Source organism: Dermacentor silvarum, unplaced genomic scaffold (assembly GCF_013339745.2).
Source record: "Dermacentor silvarum isolate Dsil-2018 unplaced genomic scaffold, BIME_Dsil_1.4 Seq1024, whole genome shotgun sequence".
NCBI lineage: Eukaryota > Metazoa > Arthropoda > Arachnida > Ixodida > Ixodidae > Dermacentor > Dermacentor silvarum.
The window spans coordinates 53300-71492 of record NW_023605465.1 but is presented as its reverse complement, the minus strand read 5'-3'; the positions used below and the strand labels follow the sequence as shown (position 1 = coordinate 71492).

Sequence of the window (18193 nt, the reverse complement as noted above, 5' to 3'; positions counted from 1 at the left end):
AAATTATCATGTGTGTCCATCATGCACACGATGAGACTGTACTACAGTGAACTAGTAAGGCGCCCTAACTGTATACTACATATATTGTTTCTAGCCAGTGGGAAAAAGAAAAAAGAATCTTTTAAAAATAATTGAAACAGAACCTTGGTGCAACTGTTAGCAGTAAAAGGTGCTTCCTCATGTGGCTTCAAGCTATGCCTTAGCCTACTAATAAACAACAAGGTAATCATTCACAAGTTCATGGCAAAGAGCCATGAAAACAAGTTGTTGCGAAAGCGAAGTAGAGAACACCCTACCCTTCTGATGATGGCATCGAAGCTCTGCATTTGTGGCCATTTATATATAAATATTTTTAGCCTTTGACAATAAAAAAATGCATAGCAATTACTATGTGCAAAGGTGTAACAGAGGTGCAAGACCACAGTGCAATCAGTTTGTGCGAGGTAGCTTATTGTAATTTAAATTATGGTGGTTTATGCTGATAGTAATAGAAAGTGATCTTAAATTTTTGTCTGGCTCTTAGTGCTTTCAGCGCACACTGACTTGGCTTAAGTGAGGCCTCTTCCTTGTGTTAAGTATTACTGTGTAGCTTTGAGGCTTAGCATAATAAATAACTTGCCATTTAAATAGAATAGTTAGTATGGCATTAGCTCATGAATAAAATATCGGATATGTGAAACTAACTAAATATGGCAAGATGCTATGACTATTGTGTGGTGATATTAGAATATAAGCCACTATGTTGCTAATATCAGTCCATCTGCTTGGAACAGCTATGTGGGCAGGTTGGTTAAGCATCGAGAATAATGTATGCACAAATAGGCAACCACAATAAGAGTACAAATCTACTTGTCAGGGTCTTAAAGAACATGCTTAGAACTAAAATGAACCACACAAAGGAAATGTTTGCTGCCATTGGCAAAGTGATATCAATCAAGTGGCAAGGAGTATGTCGTGACCGAAACTGAACTGTAAACAGTTATAGAAACTGAAACAAACTTTAGGTAAAAGTAACTCTTGAGTGTGTGTTTTGTTAAAGGGACCCTGAACCACCCCACTTGGCTTGGGGGGAAAAAACAGTCCGTGAATAGCATATGCTGCTGTGAACATCTCAGCCAAATTTTGCACTCATGCACTGAACGTGGATTTCTCAAGTGGAGCGCGAAGTCACCTTTCTCTCAAATGCTCTTTTTAGCAGAAGCCTACTCCTCACTCTTTTCTGGGCGCTTTATTTCGTAATACAGCAGATTGCCATATGCGGCTGCTATTGGCCAATAGCTGACAACAATCGAGAAGGGTGTTTCTATCTGTTTGTATCGATGTGCTTCTTCATGCTGTTATTTTGTGTCATACTGTTACTTTGTATATTTATTGACAAAGTTTAATAAAGAGGCTGAAGTAAGCGAAAATCTGCTTTCTAATTTTGAGAATAATTACGTACTTCCGGAAGAAGCCGACTATAGCCTGCTCCTGCTCGGCCACGGCTGTCCACATAGGAATTAAACTTTGACCACCCTGCTTATCAGTGTCGTGGCCATCGGGTCTCACTAATTTCTACTAGTTTTGAACACTCAACTAGCATCGAACCACAAGCATCCATGTCAGACCCCATGCACGCTTGCTCACTACTGCCCTCTCCTGGTTAGACGCCTTGGCAGGCTTCACTTCGTATTGAGCGTGATAGTACTTCAAAATGCACAAGTTGGATGTGGCTACTCTCTGTCGATCAAGCTGGTGCAGGATAAAGCCGGTCCGCACCATGTTGCATGGTTAGATTGGAGCATGTGAGCGTAAGCAAAGCAAACGCTGCACATACGTACTACAGTTGCATGTAGCTGCGGTCTGCAACATAGCGTAGATACCACGGCCGCCGCGGGTGCCGTGACGTGTCCGCTGCCTGAATGCACTGTGGCTCGCTGAGAACAACCGCATTTGGCTACGTTTGGCGCATCGTAGGCACCAAAATCGGAAGTAGTGGCGTGTACATGAACTTCTAAAATCAAATTTGAACTGCGTGTCACAGTGGCGTTCAGTAGGCGGAACGTTGTAAGCACGCCCCACTTGAAGAAGGGGGCGTGCTTACAACGTTCCGGCAGTGCAAGGCATTGAAGAAGGAACGGGAGCACAGTGAACAGGATCATACACGACCATTGATTGCCAATAACTCCGCGCTTCTGAACGCATTGAAATTCTTTTTGCGGCAAAGTCTGAAAAAGCTTAATTTAACTTCAAATTGCATTTCTCGGTTTGATAAATAGTGGTTCAGGGCACCTTGACTAATGTGTCATTAATCATATATTTTCCTTTTGTGGTAAATTGATTTGAGACGAATAGGGGTTGTGATAATTCACACGAGTCGTTTTCATTCAAGAGTCTGAGAATTCAGCAGAGAAAGAAGTCCAACAGGCAAGACAAGGCATTCATAAGCGTTCTCATAACTTGATCATATATTTCCAACTAGTACATTCCTTCACTGTGTTGCATTTCCTATGCCTAAAATCTTGTGTTTGCACATGCCCAACAGCGATATTTATGTGATAAGCATATTAAATTTGCTTTTCTTTCTTTTAAACTCTCACTTTCCTCTTGGTTATGCAGGTCCGCCACTTCCGCGGATGGTGTGGTGTGCCATATGTGTCAGACTCCAAGATGCCACCAGTGATGTCAGGCTCGGATTTCTTGCGCCAGAGCTCAAATGGTGCTTACGGTTCATCACCAGAAGTTGCCAACTCCATTGTAGACCCTGTTAGGGACAACAACATTTTTCAGGTAAGGTTCTGGGCCTCTCTTCATGCAGTTATGAATGTGTATCCTCTTGCCAGAAAAGTGAAAACCAGCCCGTCATTGTGTTGAACAGCTGGCTGGCCTTTACATTTTTGCAGTAGAGAGTGTTTAGTAGTTATCACTTGTAAAGACTATCAAAAGTAAAGTGCAGCAAACTTTTGCATCACACAAAACATATTTGTATGATACTGCAAGCTAGAGAGAAGGCTCAGTGCCAGTTAGTGCAAACAGTTGTATCAGAGGCAACCCACAAAATTTCATGCTTTTCATTCTGAAACTGGGAAATAGGTGCAGCTCACTGAAAGCGACACAGAGCGAAATCTCAGCATGACCTTGAATCAAGGTGCCCACACACCCCTAGTGTCTGACACAGCTCCACATGCAAGGCAAGCTTTAATATATCTAAGAGGCAAAAAAAAAAATACCATTGGGACCGCTCCCACTGCACCACATGTGATTCTGGGATTGATGCAATATCTTCCCTAATCTATGGTTGTGCCGTTCACTGCCGTCATCCTGTCTGCTGGTATCATGCATGACAGGGTAATTTAGGTGCTGTTACGGTAAAACCTCGTTATAAGAGACACAGTTATAATAGACATTTGAGAATGGTTTGGTTGGTTTTCCTATGTTCACCTTGTTAATATCGCATACAAGAGACATGGTTACAAGAGACACTCGGTTACTAAGGGCAGCTATATCTGCAGCCGGATGTCATTCCTCGAATGGTTGCGACTACAAATTGTGCTGAACTTTCTGTCATTATGCTTTTATAATCGCTATCGCGCTCCCACACTGACTCTGCAACAGAGTACCATTGAGTCGGATTTCCGTCGCAGTGTCCTTGGTGCTGGTCTTTTTGTATGCCGGTACTAGTTGGACTCCAAAGCCATCGCCGTGTTTCCGTGAGACAGCTCTGTTCGAACCGAATCGTTGGGAGCCAAACAGCGCAGAGCGACCAGCCCCGTTATCTTGCTGTGAATCTTTGCTACATCTAGGCTTTGCACAGATGTTTCGTGCTGCTGTCGCTCTGTCCACAGTTCGTATCCCCCCCAGCCCCTCTTCTCCTCTCGTGCGCCTACTAGGTTGCGTAGAACTAAACGGCTGGAGGGAAGTCATCATAAAAGCGCAGTCGTGCCGAGGCTAAAGACAGCTGACACAAAGAAAGAAAAACAAATGCCACATCTCGTGTTATGTTCGCCTGTGAGTGGACATTAGACTCCCAGGAGTTGTACGGTACAGAGTAGCTGTGCGCCGTTTACGGCTAGCACACAGCCCTATTATTCGGGCTGGAGGAGGAGGATGACGAGGACATTGCAGGGCAGAAAGTGTAAGAGCACTTTCTCTACGAACATCTAAGAGCACTTCAAAAGAATTGTGAGCAACAGGAAGGCTTGCAAAGTGAAGTGCTTCTTTAAGCCACTCTTAGCAATTTCCTGTTTACGTGTTTTAACACACTTTGGTGCTGATGTATAATAAAGTGATCTGGTCCGACTTCCTCCGTGTTTTTTGAATTCTTTGTTACAGGAGACATGTTTCCCGGGTCCCTTGAGTGTCTCTTGTAGTGGAGGCTTACTGTAATTAATGATCTGTGCAGTTGCTAGCCGTATGGCTTTGCTGCAATTACTCTGGTTACACACACACACTTATCTGTTTTTAAAAAATTGAGCTCAAGTGAGATTTCGTTGCAGTTGTCAGTTAAGATGATTGAGACCAACTTCCAGTGCACTTTACTGCTCACTTTTTTAGGGATCCCTGCAACACTTTTTGGACGTGAATAAACCTTATGTCGCTAGACAGGGCTGTTTGTGTGCGGGTGCGGCCACTGCTAGTGAAAACACGGCACCCCCGTGGCAGCGCTTCGCAAAGCACCAGCAATGGTGCTTCACGAAGCGATGCTACGGGCTCCCGTGTTCCTGCTAGCAGTGGCCACACCTCTATGTCTGAGCCAAATATTCCAGTACATGCAACAGGGAGCCTACAGACCACATGCCCTTTCTTTTAAAATTCTGGAAATCCCTGCTGATTCCATAGTGCACCAATTAACTCTATGGCTATTGGCCAGATTCCTCTGGACAGGACAACTAAGGAGTGAATGCCTTTGGCCGGGCCAGCAATGGAGAAATCTTATGAATGATTATGCGGTGCTGCCATTAGGTAGCAGAGAACAGTACCAATGCTGATGCTATCTGTGGCTTTGGAAATAGCCAGCACAACAGACCAATCTTGTAGGCTGTGCCGATATTGGAGCTTAGCACGAGGGCTGGTAGAGCAGTGCAGCAATTGCTGGGCATCGGCACAGCTTTGAGCACAGTTGAAACATCAAAAATAGGAAAGGGGGACAAGACGTAGCAAGGGAAGCATTTCATTAGCCGCGTTTACATGAATGCGACAGTAGTGCATCGCATTTCCAAGCGCATTTGGGAAAGGCGATGCGACGCCGTTTACATGTAGCGCATTAACTCTTGCGAGAACGTAGCGCAACATGGTATCGTATGAGGTAAGTGCAGCCCACTTCCGGTGTAACTGGTTTCCGGTAGTGGGCCGAGTGCGTAAAGGAAACGCAAGTTGACACTTACTCGCGAGCAATAGGACCGTGCGATGCACCTGCTTTTTCAGCCGCCATGTTTGTTTCATGTCTCGCAGTGCGGCAGCGGCTGCGCCACTGGTTGGTTGGCCAGTTGTAGTCCCGCAGCGAATGCTTTCCCATAATTCCTGATGCGATACGCTTCTGTTTACATGCACCACTGAAATGCGCATTCTCCATCTCAAACTACCCTTGTTTGGCACATTGGATGCGATACGCCTTCCTAGCGAATTACCTCGTTTACATGAGATGCGATACGCTTGAAAGTTGATACGATATGCTTATGTCGTATTCATGTAAACGCCGCTATTGCCAATAGATCCACTGATATGAGATGCCTTAAAAACGTTTTGTTGCAGAATGCAGTGGAACCTCGATTATACGTCCCCCGGTCATGCGACGACCCGAATTTTCCAAAGAATTGGTTTGGTCCTGGCGAAACCCCCATAGAAATAGTGTATTAATAACCTCGCTTATACGACGCAATTTTACGCCGACCTGCCTCGTACGACTCCTCTCTGGTACCGTCCGAGGAAAGAAAAAAAAAAGTTCTAAGCAGACGCAGGCTGGCACGTAAGCACACTGCAGCAGGCTGATAATGGGTGTGCAATTGCGTATTTACTCGAATGTAAAGCGAGGGGCGACTTTCCAGGCGCGCGAAATAAAACCGCTAATGTAACGCGAGATGAACGGAATATGAAATGGTACCTTTGTTCAAGGAATCGCAATTCAGAAATGTTCTCTTTACTCATCATGGTCATCTGAAAAGGAGACGGAGCTTTCGTTAGGCAGTTTTCTCGAGCGATCATTTTCGTAAATAGTTTCACTTTCGCAAAATTTCATGCTCGGCACTGAAAGCGTCCCCGACAAGTGTTTCCGGCGCTGTCCTAAGCTCACTATCAGCGCAAGCACACTGCAGCAGGCTGATAATGGGTGTGCAATTGCGTATTTACTCGAATGTGAAGCGAGGGGCGACTTTCCAGGCGCGCGAATTAAAACCGCTAATGTAACGCGAGATGAACGGAATATGAAATGGTACCTTTGTTCAAGGAATCGCAATTCAGAAATGTTCTCTTCACTCATCATGGTCATCTGAAAAGGAGACGGAGCTTTCGTTAGGCAGTTTTCTCGAGCGATCATTTTCGTAAATAGTTTCACTTTCGCAAAATTTCATGCTCGGCACTGAAAGCGTCCCCGACAAGTGTTTCCGGCGCTGTCCTAAGCTCGCTATCAGCGCCAAGAGAGCTGTCGGCAGTATATTTCGAGGGGTTTTGCGAGCCTTCCCTCATCTTACGTGCCGCCGAGCTTGCTTGAGATTTAAGTACTACTTAAAAGACCGCACACTCATTTCATTCAGGGTCAGTACCAAGCCACTTCAAGTTTCACAGAGCTTTCCCGACTGGCCTCGCATTTAAAGCGGGCCTGCCGCTGGTCCCGCCATCCGCAAATCGTAGACGTCGAGACACCAAGCTGTGGTGGACTTTTTTCCCCGCTCCTCAGTCATCAAAATTGCTCGTCTCTCGAAGTGACCGTCATACCGAATACGCTGTGTCGCCATAACATCACGAAGGAACGCAGTCGAACCACAAAATGCCGTTGAGTATTGCAGCATCGTAACCAGCCACTACCACACTGAAAACAGTGTCGATTCCAACCAAAAACAAGTTCTGACTTCAGTCGACTTGTCTGTGGATTGGATCGAGACGTAAAGTTACAGGTTGCCAACGTAATGCTGAAAATCGCGGGATTTAGATTGTTTTAAAATGGTCAATTTTGCTGTTATTCGACTGTAACGCAAGGGTCGAGTTCAAGCAACAAAATCATGAAAAAAGAAACTCGCGTTACAATTGAATTAATACAGTAATTTTAAATAATTTAATCTACCTTCCTTGGAAGCAGTGCAGGTTCGTGGCATGGGCTTTCAGGCGGTCTCTACCTGTTTTTGGGCATGACTGAGCTTCACTGCCTATATTCTTAGTTTTTCGATTATACGACACCAGGATTATACAACAGTTTTGCGTGGTCCCCTCAGTCGTATAATCGGGATTCCACTGTACTCACCAGGTGATGCCCTCTATTGCTGGACACATTTTACACCTTTATTGTTAGGTATTGCAGGACTATACTAAGTTAAAAGATTTGCTACTACACTCTCTGTCTACTTCTGGAATGTTTGTACTGCTGCTTTTTCCTGTGTGCTCAACCTCTTTAGTTGTGTCCTACAAAGTGCAGTTGGCGTGTGAATATGAAGCTAGAGAAATACAGAAACAGCGCGACACAGGACAAATGAAGAGCACAGGACAGAGCGCTGCACAGGACACAGCGCTCTCTCCTGTGCTCTTCATTCGGCCTGTGTCGCGCTGTTTCTGTATTTTTCTAATGATGAACCAACCAGCCCCTTTGAACACGCTGTTAACAATATGAAGCTAATCTGCTGCTTCAGTTTTAGAATTCGAGAAAAAAGAACTTTCTTACTTTTGCCACATTTGTATACCATGTCTTGATGTACATTGTTGTACATCTGTAATTAGGCAGCAAGTGCAAACAAGAATGACAGCGCTAAGCATCTGATAAAGATAAATTGTGTGCAGATTATGAAGCAAACTTCATCGGTCTCCTCTTTTATTATGTTGCAATGTTGCTGAATCCTGCACCACTGTGAATTGCTGCACCACTGTGAACCAGTTCGCAGTGGTTCACGTGAAGTTCAGAAATTGTGCTGCTCGATTTGTGTGGTGCAAGCACAGCGCCACGCTTGAATTCAGTGCCAATATGCAGACGTGGTGTAGGCATCATGTTAGTGCGACTAATGTGCATAGAGTGTGTAAGTTTGAGAGGTCCTGAACTGCTGGTATGGTCTGGTCGGCTTCTGAGGCATAAATACTGCCGCACTTGCATAGACACGGCACAGGTTCACGTCAGCGGGGTTTTAACGGTGCTTGCACATGTGTGCTGTGTCGTCTGCTGCGCTGCTGTTTCGCACTAGTACATCTGTACCAAATTGGCACTGACAGTAGAGGGGGTGCAGCAGAATAGGGAATCAGTCCTGCACCTTTTTAAGCAACCTCTGGTTTTAAACACCACCTGAACCTTGTGAACGGGTTCAGGTGGTGCAGGTGAATCGAATGTACCCGGTATTACCTGAACAGCATTTATGTAATTTAGTGAAAATTATCTGCAAGTTTTTTGCAGTGTACTTACAGATATAAAGAGAATGCCCAAGGGGCACAAGGCTTCAAGTCTAGTGTGAAGAGGAGGATCTCATTTCCATCGCAGAGCAGTGTTACCAGGAAGCAGTGGCGACTTTCATAGTGCTTTATCTACTTCTCGTATGTATATTTAAGGACAGAAGAAACGGCATAGGTTGTTATCACACATTTATAAGCTTAACACTGAGTACTTGTAGTTATGCTATGCAGCTATCATTCACACCAGATATATATAGATTGTCATATCCCAGATATGACAACCTATCGGTTATAATGACCACAATTCAATGTATTTACAATTTTCTGACCCTGCCTATTGAAACTGTGTCGTGATGTAAAGAGAATTTCTTTAATTGCCAGACTGTTGCAACGAACGCTTCGAACCTAGTCACGGTAAAAAAAAGGGCACACACGAAGTACCAAAGCAGGTAAGTGCAACCAAATGGCACACAGCAGCGCGCGTGCCCCGCTCGAGTCCAATTGCAATGATGATGATGATGATACAACCTTCAAGATGAGCGAGTGACTGCTGCGCGTAGATTTTGGAAGCCGCGATGAAGCTCATGCGCTTTCAAGGCACGCCTCCAGGGTGGAGATGTACAGCATCTACAGCATAAACAGCATGGCGCAGGGGTGTGCACTGGCGCATGCACCGGTGCGATATCGGATGCCACGACGGCGTCACTCTTGTTTTTGCGCAATTGTCCGTGCGGCACCACGTGCATTACGCCTGTTCCAACGATTTGGAACCACCATCTGTCTTTCCATCATGGGAACAACGATCGCTCAAGTGTTCTGTTGACACTGCCCGAGTCGGCGAGAATGCTGCACCACGTGCTGCCACCATGCAATGTCACGAAGGCTTGGCAGTTAATACGCTGTTATCAGGAGATCTCGGTTCAGTGGTACATCGTTTGTGCTTCGCTGATGGCTGATAATGGTCCCTGGTGATGTTTAATTTTCGAATGTCGCATTTTTTTTTTTTTTTTTCACCTCGATGCGACATAGATAACAATTTTACGGCTCTTGTGTGGCTGATGTGCAGTCGTAATGCCGAGACCAGGATGTCTAAGACCTTCTCAGAAGGGCGGAATATCGCGGTAGTTTCCGAAGTTGACGCTTTCGCCCAACTGGAACACTTCGCTCTCTTGTGCTTGTCATGCCAAGCTAGTAGTAAAATATATCACAAGCTCTCGAAAAAAAAAATGGTGGCTGTGCTTGCAGTTTCGAAATGTACGACGCCGCATTTCGTTATTTAAATGGCCGTTTTTGACGCAAGTTTGCAGCTAGGTGCGGGAACGCACCTGGAATAAAAATTACACTGAAAATCTGGTTTTCAGACTGACTCGCTACTGAATTGCTACTGCTGATGTCAGCTTCAATGCAGTTCAATTTTTTTTTTTTTTTTTTTTCATTTTTAAGGGCAAGTCCATATATAACGAAATACGGATATAACGACTGCTTTTCGCATAACTATCAAGTTCGTTATAAACGGGTTCGACTGGATAGCCAACATGCTACTCGGCCTACTATTGCCTACTGTGGCCAAAGTGTGGTATACTATATAGCACAGGTCAAAGGCTGTGATCCCTGGATATCATGTATTGCGTTTTCCCATGCCTCTTGCACTGTTCAAGTCAAATTCACAAGATATTTATGTGTTCTTGATGCAGTAAAAGCATTGTTAGCTTCAGATAACTGTTTCACGTATTTCGTGGGGTCAAAGGCTAGGTCCACATCAGTTTTGCTGCTCTGTACTAATGATGTCACGTCACTCCTGCTTCCAAAAGTAGTAGTCTGTGCCTCTTGCGATTCCCGTTTTTTTTTTTTTTTTTTTTTTTCGGAATTTGAATTTGTCTTCAACTGCTATAATACTTTCGCCCTTTTGATGCACAGGAACGATTTGACCTGGATTTGGAGTACGAACAGTACGAAGAGATAGAGGTGCCTGACTTCTCCCATGGCCGACGAGGACGTTTCATTCACGACTTTGCGGCCAACAAAACGGGAATCGTGGATGTAGAGGGACGCCGGTGCTTCGTGATGCCTCTCAACCGCAGCCTCGTCCTGCCCCCACACTCGCTTTTCGACCTGATTGTCAAGATGCGGGTGAGCTTCTAAGCATTGTGCGGCTTCACATTCCGCATAGCTCCAGCTACCCTTATCAGATTTTCACAATGGTAGCTTACGATTTCATTGCTGCGAAGCAGGCCCCGCTGAATCCACCATTGGCAGGCAGCTTTGCACAGTACATTTTGCATTTGCAGAAGCACATTTAAAACAGAAGTAAATTTATATATTAGGTTCATTTTATTGCATCATATTGATACATGCATATTGCGTGTTTCTTGTGGATGATGCACGGGGGCGCCAGACGAAGAAGACAGACTGCTTCTTGCTCTCAAGCTGTCGGCCGAACTGGCCAGCCCTGCAGTTGTCTTTTGTAAATATACATTGTAAATAGTCTCCAGTGCTTAATCCTTCGTTTGCATAACAACATCTTATAACGTAGCGATATTTAACAGTCTACTTTCTTTTCCCATTTTTATGTGCTGTGCAACTCATGAGTAGACAACAAGGTTGTCAAAGATGCTCTTGGTTGTGCCCCTTTCGCATACGAAAAAACTTACCCGCTGCGGTAGCTTCGTGGCTATGGCATTGCGCTACTGAGGTTGGAATCGTGGAGCCAATCCTGGCCGCATTTCTGTGGGGGCAAAACGGGAAAATGCTTGTCTACTTAAATTTAGGTGCCCTTTATAAAGAACCCCAGCTGGTCAGAATGAATCCGGAGTACCCCACCATGGCCTGCCTCATAATTGTATCGTCTTGGCACTTAATACTGCAAAATTTAAATTAATATTAGGAGAAGGCTTGTATTTGTCAATAAAATAATGCCTCGACTTAGAAAATAGTTGTCTTGCATGCAAAAAAAAGAAAATCTGTTTCCCTCGTTTCTCTTTTCACACCTAGGCTGGCTACTATGACGTGGACACGGAGATAGTGCGTGAGCGGATGCGCGTTGTGACGCCCCCCATCCTGGACTTTCGGGACGTTGGCTACTACATCACCCGTGAATGCTCTTCGCTGCCCACTTATCGCCTTGAACGCATGACTGTGCCAGGTATGTGCATGTCAGGCATCTGCAGACCTTGGCTGAAATAATTAGTTTTAGAATCGCAGAACCCAAAATTGGTGTACCTAATCTGGTGTGCATACAAAAAAATGCAAAAAGGTATAAATGCAAAAGGAGTACAAACAAACGCAAGCAGGGTGTGGCGTTTCGGGTACGCAAGGACATTTGGGTGCGCCATTTCTCACTCTCTAATGTTACTATTTTATTCAGCTGCTATTGCTTTTTGTGTTTCATCGAAGGTCCGGGCAGCGCTTTACTCACATTATGACCAGAATCAGTCAAATGTAAACAATGGGTGATAAAGGGAAAGAGTTAAAAAACTTGCAATTTCACCGAGTGTATTTTTGGTTAAATAGTCCTTGAGCGATGGTCCCCGCCGATGCCTAAACATTTCTATCAGCCAGAACTTTCATAATTTTAATCGTAATGTTGGCGTTCACTGGATAATTTTTTTTTTTAACTGCTTGCAAATGATGTGGGTTAATGTGCTTTTCTAGTGTACATTGGTATACATAGTTGCGTTGTGTGTAAGGATCCATGAATTCAGTTCCGTTAAAATTGCTTCTGGGCCTCATTATTATGCAGTTCCCTGCTGGTGCTCATGTGCATAGTTTCCTATAACAGACAGCTTTAGCAGAACGTGTTCTGCTCCGTGTTCCGCTCTTGTACAGCTGCTCCTCCACAACAGTTAAACAGAAAAAGAATTGGTTTTAGCTGAGCATTAATGCGTTTGGGCGGGTGTGCATCGCATACTATGCCATCTGGTGGTAGAAGATGATACTACAGCAAAATGTGTATCGCGTAGTCAAGGCTATCAGTGCCCAAGCAGGTTTTTTTCTTTTCTTTTTTTCCTTTTTTGCTGAAATACTGGCAGGTGTATTGTCACGGAGCTGCGACTCATGAGGCTAAGCCGAGTCAAAGGTGCTTGACGTGCCACATGTCTACTGAACAAATCGTATTCACAACTGCGCTTTTGGCGCCGAGTTTGTGCCCCCACCTCGTTTCCTGAGGCACTCTGTCAAAGATTCAAAGGGTCTCCCCAACAGCTCAGCCAACGCGCAGCAGTGGCGGCAGCCATTTAGTATTTCCGTTCGTCTCGCTCACCGCACTTGTGCGCTCTGCTCGGCGAGCTCTCTAGCGGAACGGAGCTTGCCCGTCCGCTCGCGGCTGAGCGGAGCGGGGCGCAGGAAACGGTCTGCTAAAACTGTCTAATATTTACTAGAAGAAAATATGGCACTGGTGTCTACGGGATTTGGAAGTATGGCAGTTCAGCCAGCGCTGGAACAATGGGCAGCACATGGACTTGCCCTTCCAACTTCAAACGGCTTTGTGACTTTTCAAATCCAACATTTTCAAGAAAATATTGTGTTATATATACAATTCAGAATAATTATGCATGTGCACAGAAACTTATTGCCTTGCTTGTCAGAGAGCAATGATTGCTTGGAAGTTTGAGGAAGATAAAGTGTAAAAAATAGAAGCTTACAGACAATGAAACAAGACAAAGCATCGAGAAAATTAACTGTTACTTTGTAATTGAACGTAGAATTATAAGGAAACTGGAAATTAAAGTGGATGAAAAAAAAAAGGAGCCTAACCTTCATCTTTCGCATTCTGTATGTGGGTGCGATGCCATTAAGCTACCAGGCTATTTGTCCTCCCATCAACTTTCTTGGCTGTTTGTGTATGGGTACGAGATTAGCCCTTGGAGTATTAGCCAGTGCCACTCAGGGCATAGTGGCAAATGTGGAATAGTATCCTTTTAGCCACGGGCAATCCACATCCGCTGCCATGACCATGAGTGGCACTGGCGAACACTGCCAGGGCTGGTATTGTAACGATATACAAACACCCAAGAAGGTTGGTGGGAGGACGGCTACCGTGGTAGCTTAATTGGTAAAGCACCACACGTGCAATGTGGAAGATGTGGGTCGGGCTCTCACCTGCAGCAAGTAATCTGAAGTGTTCTTGAACACTTCAGCTTTTTCTTCTTTTTGACACTTCAATGAAAAATAGATTAATTTTCCTTCTGCTTTCTCTTGCTTTATCTTCTCTTGGCTTCTATGATTGTTACCAACAAAAAAAATGAGCCCATCAGTTCCTGAAATTCTTGCTAGGTCTTCCTTCTTAGTAATTCTTGGACAAAACTTTACGCCCCTGTGAGAAAACTCTTACTGTGACGATACTGCTAATATATAGAATGCACAACCTAGCCTTGTGGTAACAACAACATACATACTAGTGTTTTATTTAAAAAGATTAGCTCACACTAGAATTTTTCTGTCACTACATTTAGTGCTTTAAATGTCTTACACGTGTTTAGAGAAGCATTTAAGTAACCTCTTCACTGGTGTTGAAAGCAGTTGAACAGATCATGCAGATTATGCCCATTGTTGTAGCAGAGCCTATTAACAAAGAAACGTCCAGTAACGTCGAGAGCTCGGAAAACCTGCAACTATTAGTGCTGCAAGAAAACGAAGGAAGTCTGCCTAATCGCTGCACTCTGTTCTTCTCTTGCCTCCTTTCTCGCAGTGTTCAAGCGCAGCCTCGGGCAAAGTGACCGTGCCACTTTTGTTGAGTTTGCCGGCAACAAGGTTGGCGAAATCGAAATAGTCAACATCGATGAAGCAGTCGGAGCTGGAAGCTCCCAAGCCTGAGACAGCAAGATCGGGATGGTGCCTGCCATCAACTAGATACAAGAGCACACGGGGTGGGCGGACGGCAGGAGTTACTGCATCTATGTCTGGAGGGCCAGGTGCTTTTGCCCACCGAGAAAAGCGCTAATTGTGGCGGCATATGTTTTTCTCCGTTCATTCTTCTTGCCCCCCCCCCCCCCCCCCTTTGTTCACTCAGAGCAGTTAGATTTGTTCCATGGAAAAGCGGCACCTGCTCATGTCATGCCGTTTCTCTCTTATTTCCTCCTTTCCTTATTCTGTCTTTACTGTCTACTTTCTTTTTTTCTGTGCTGTAAAATTTTCTATGACAGTAACTACTGAATCTGGCAACTGTTGCTATTTTTCTCTTTGCTGTCATGATTTTTAGGGGCATTTTCACTGCTTTACTAATTTGTAAACTTGTAATTTAGTGCTGAGTTAGGCTCATTTAATAACACGTGCGTGCATTTCTTATATATCTGTGGGGTTGTGCTTCTGTTGCACATTTCATTCCGTATTGTCTTCTTTTGCTTGGTATCGACGGGGTATCTAGTCATTCTTTCGTGAATGCTTTACAATGACTGGTGCAATGTACGTTGTCTGTATCTCTCCATCTTTCACAGTGACTTATTTTTCTTCTTTCCTCTGTCACTGCTGAAAGGCTCTGTGTGTGTTTGAGCTGTCACTTTTTGACGTAAGCCTGTCGTCACTGACTTGTTAGCACAAATATGAAAGTGTCTACATGACATAGGTAAACACGTACAAAAGATTTATCATTCAGCACTGGCAGTGCTGCTACGTTTTCTCTTTGTCACATTTTGTTTGGGCACAGAAGCGCACGTGGAGCATGTGGTTCCAAAAGGGGACCGAACACACACACCTTGTCTTTCCGAAGCAATCATAAACAACACTGTGAACGGTTTAGCACAGGCTTGGTGTGCTCTCATCCCAGTGGCTCGCTTCGAAAGTATGACATCTTGCGCTATCAGGTGGAACCTGAATCTGAGCACAGGCGCAGTCCAATGTGTTTCGCAGTGCAGTGGATTGATTAGGTTCATTGCGATCCAAGTTGTCTCTCTTGATGTCAGATTCCGCATTTTATATGGTATAGTTTGCAGCAGCACATGGCTTGTGTGGGGCTTACCACCGTAGACGATTAAAAGCATACTGCACTTGCCGGCAGTGTTACTTGTGCGAGCTGCAGCTTAAGTTGTAAGGAAGCGTGCAAACTTTGTTAAAGTATTTCTTTGTGGCTTTTTATAGACCCCCATATGTGAAATCCTCCTAAAACATTATTCACTAGGGTGTCACAGGCGCACCACATGAACCGCAAAGTTTATTTACTATTTCGGGCATTGCCAGTGCCATGGTACATGTTGAGATGCTTGACGTGCACTTGTAGCATATTATATATATAAATATATACATATATATACTTAGTGTATGTATATTTACTCCGGCTTGCCGTGTTTGTTCTGTGTATTTTCTTTTTTTTTTTTTCTTTAACAGTTACAAGCTTCGAGAACAAAATGTAGTTGCCAAGTGTAGCATGCTATGTTGTTGTCTTGCTCAACAATGGGGCAAGTAGGAAAATAGGAGAGTACAAAGGTGGTGGCGTCCCCCCAAACATGTATACATTGTGTGGTTTTGGTGCATTTTGGCTGTTTGTTTTTTGAGAATCTAAGTACTCGTGGTCTTTGTTTGGGCAAGAGTTTGTATTTTTGCCAGGTTTGGTTGATTTAACCAATGGTTTGTGCTCAGCCAAGGGGCCGTCGTATAGCATGCACGTAATATTTGTTAGTAATGGTTCACAGGAGGACTTAAAAGCATCAGTGCTGTTAACCAGTGACCACTTGTTCACCAATTGCAGACTCTTATGTCCAACAAAGTGACCAACATGTGTGCGTCTAACGTAGTATGTGTTGAGAGCAAAGATTTTAAAAAATGACCAGTCAATTACAGCTAGCTGCTGGCGTTCTTGAAAAACAGTGGAGCTGGTAAGTGTTAAAACAACTTCAAAGTGCTGGCTCAGCGTATTATTGTTTTTGTCAATTCATTTCTAGTGATGCCATATTTTCTTAATTTTATTTGTACACATTAGTGTCTGGCCATTTTATATTAAGTTTGCTGCACTTTTTTGTTAAGCTTTTGTGGTCATGTCCCTGGCATAAATGCTGCCGCGCAAGCGCAGGGGTAATGAGTGTTGTTAAGGTTAAGAAAAAAGAGTTGCTATTACAACTGCTGCTACTACTTATACTGCTGGTATCGCACATGATACACATTATCACCCTGTACACACAGTTCCACCAACTGCAGGGCACGAGTAAAACCTGTGTATTGTCGTAGTGGTTCCAATCTTTCACAGTGTCTCCTTCGAATTGGTTAATAAAAGGAGCTCGGAAGAAGCGAGATGTTGTCTTCATTGGCGGCCTCTCGGAGGAGTTGGCCGATGCTGTTCCGAATGTCGTAGCGCAAGTATCGTGTCACCACCATGACGAAGAGGTTGAACATCAAGACGAGGTTGGATATGAACACCATTATGATGGACAAATTGGTGCTGTACCTAAAGGATGGCGGAAGATGGAAACAAAAGAACAAAATTAGGCCTTACTGTCCACACACTGACCAATAAAGCATGAGCAGTCTTTTTATGTTAAGAGTACTAGGAGCCAAAAAGATGCCTGCCTTAACCCTTTTGCTACTGTGCACTCTATGCTAAAATAAACCAAATTTTAGATTGTGGGAGGAAAATATTATTTGGGAAAATATAAAAAATAATTAGAGCAATGGTATAAAGTAACAGCGCGAAAGGAACAAGGATGACAAAGGAACGAAGACCACAGGACAAGCGTTTATCAGTTGTTATTGATAAAAAAATAAGTTTGTGTAACCGCAGCACTTACAATGACTTCAGGGCTTCAAAATTTTGAAGTTAGCCGAGATGATGTGTTCTTTGCTCTAAAATGGAGCAATACTGTTCCTTTGATGAATGGCTGTGTAATTTGCCTTGCCTTTGAAACATTTTTTTTTTCTTTTTTTGCCGCTCGCCTCAAGTATGGTTCTAAAAGTTGGCTTCTGTGTGGTACACTTCAAAGGAAGGTATAGTGGATAGTGCCCCATCACAGTCTTTGCCTCCTGATCACACAAGAATTGTTTTAAGCACATGAAGCGCCTCCTTGTCGGCTTTTTACTTTGAGCAGTGAGCAACATGGACTTAAGTGGCAAGCGACAAACAGCAACATGTTTGAGCACCTGATTGGCATCCTTTATTGTGAGGCTGTGGTAGGGAGTTCTCATCAATCAAAGCCTCTACGAGACTCGGGACAGAATTCTAAATGAGTGTCGTTCTTACTAGACCCCTTCTAGACAAAGGCATTGAAAACAGCCATATTTATAAGATGTGCCAGAAAACATCTTTGGTGCCGCACTCGCAGGTAGTAAGCGAGGATCTGATTTTGTGGACACCACCCAGTGTGATGCAATCCACAACCGACCATTGGTACAAGAACGTGCGACTGTCAAAATTAGATGTAATAGTTTATGTATCATTTTTTTTTTTTTGTCGCGCCACCTGCCGCGAAACATGTGGGTAAGTAAAATGTATACGCTATGCAAATGTTAAACGATTTTGGACGCAAGTTTCGTGCTTCATGAAGTGAGTTTGCGGCGTGGCGCTTTGCCCGACTGGCATGGCGAGGAAAAGTAACTGCAATAGGCACGATTACCGTGCCGTCGGGCTAAGCGCGGTGGCATGGCTTGTCGAAACTGATTAATTTCTTTCCTTTTTTTGTTGCCACAGATTGTTGCACAACGAGCAGCAAGCATT

The 18193-nt window shown here is 44.2% G+C and overlaps 1 protein-coding gene across 1 annotated transcript; it reads left to right on the top strand.

Moving 5' to 3' along the window:
* Positions 1–2577: 2577 nt before the first annotated feature.
* Positions 2578–16741, top strand: LOC119434364 (integral membrane protein 2B-like). The gene is made up of 4 exons (XM_049659463.1): positions 2578–2769; positions 10477–10689; positions 11551–11701; positions 14246–16741. Exons 1-4 carry the CDS (start codon positions 2593–2595, stop codon positions 14368–14370), a joined length of 666 nt encoding a protein of 221 aa, XP_049515420.1. The 5' UTR covers positions 2578–2592; the 3' UTR covers positions 14371–16741.
* The last annotated feature ends 1452 nt before the right edge of the window (positions 16742–18193 follow it).

What these genes read in the sequence shown, in the direction of transcription:
- LOC119434364 (XM_049659463.1), top strand. Translation starts at nt 2,593, where the DNA reads ATGCAGGTCCGCCACTTCCGCGGATGGTGTGGTGTGCCATATGTGTCA. An exon ending in GGGACAACAACATTTTTCAG is followed by an intron (nt 2,770 to 10,476) that starts GTAAGGTTCTGG and finishes TTTGATGCACAG; the next exon opens with GAACGATTTGACCTGGATTT. An exon ending in ACCTGATTGTCAAGATGCGG is followed by an intron (nt 10,690 to 11,550) that starts GTGAGCTTCTAA and finishes TTTCACACCTAG; the next exon opens with GCTGGCTACTATGACGTGGA.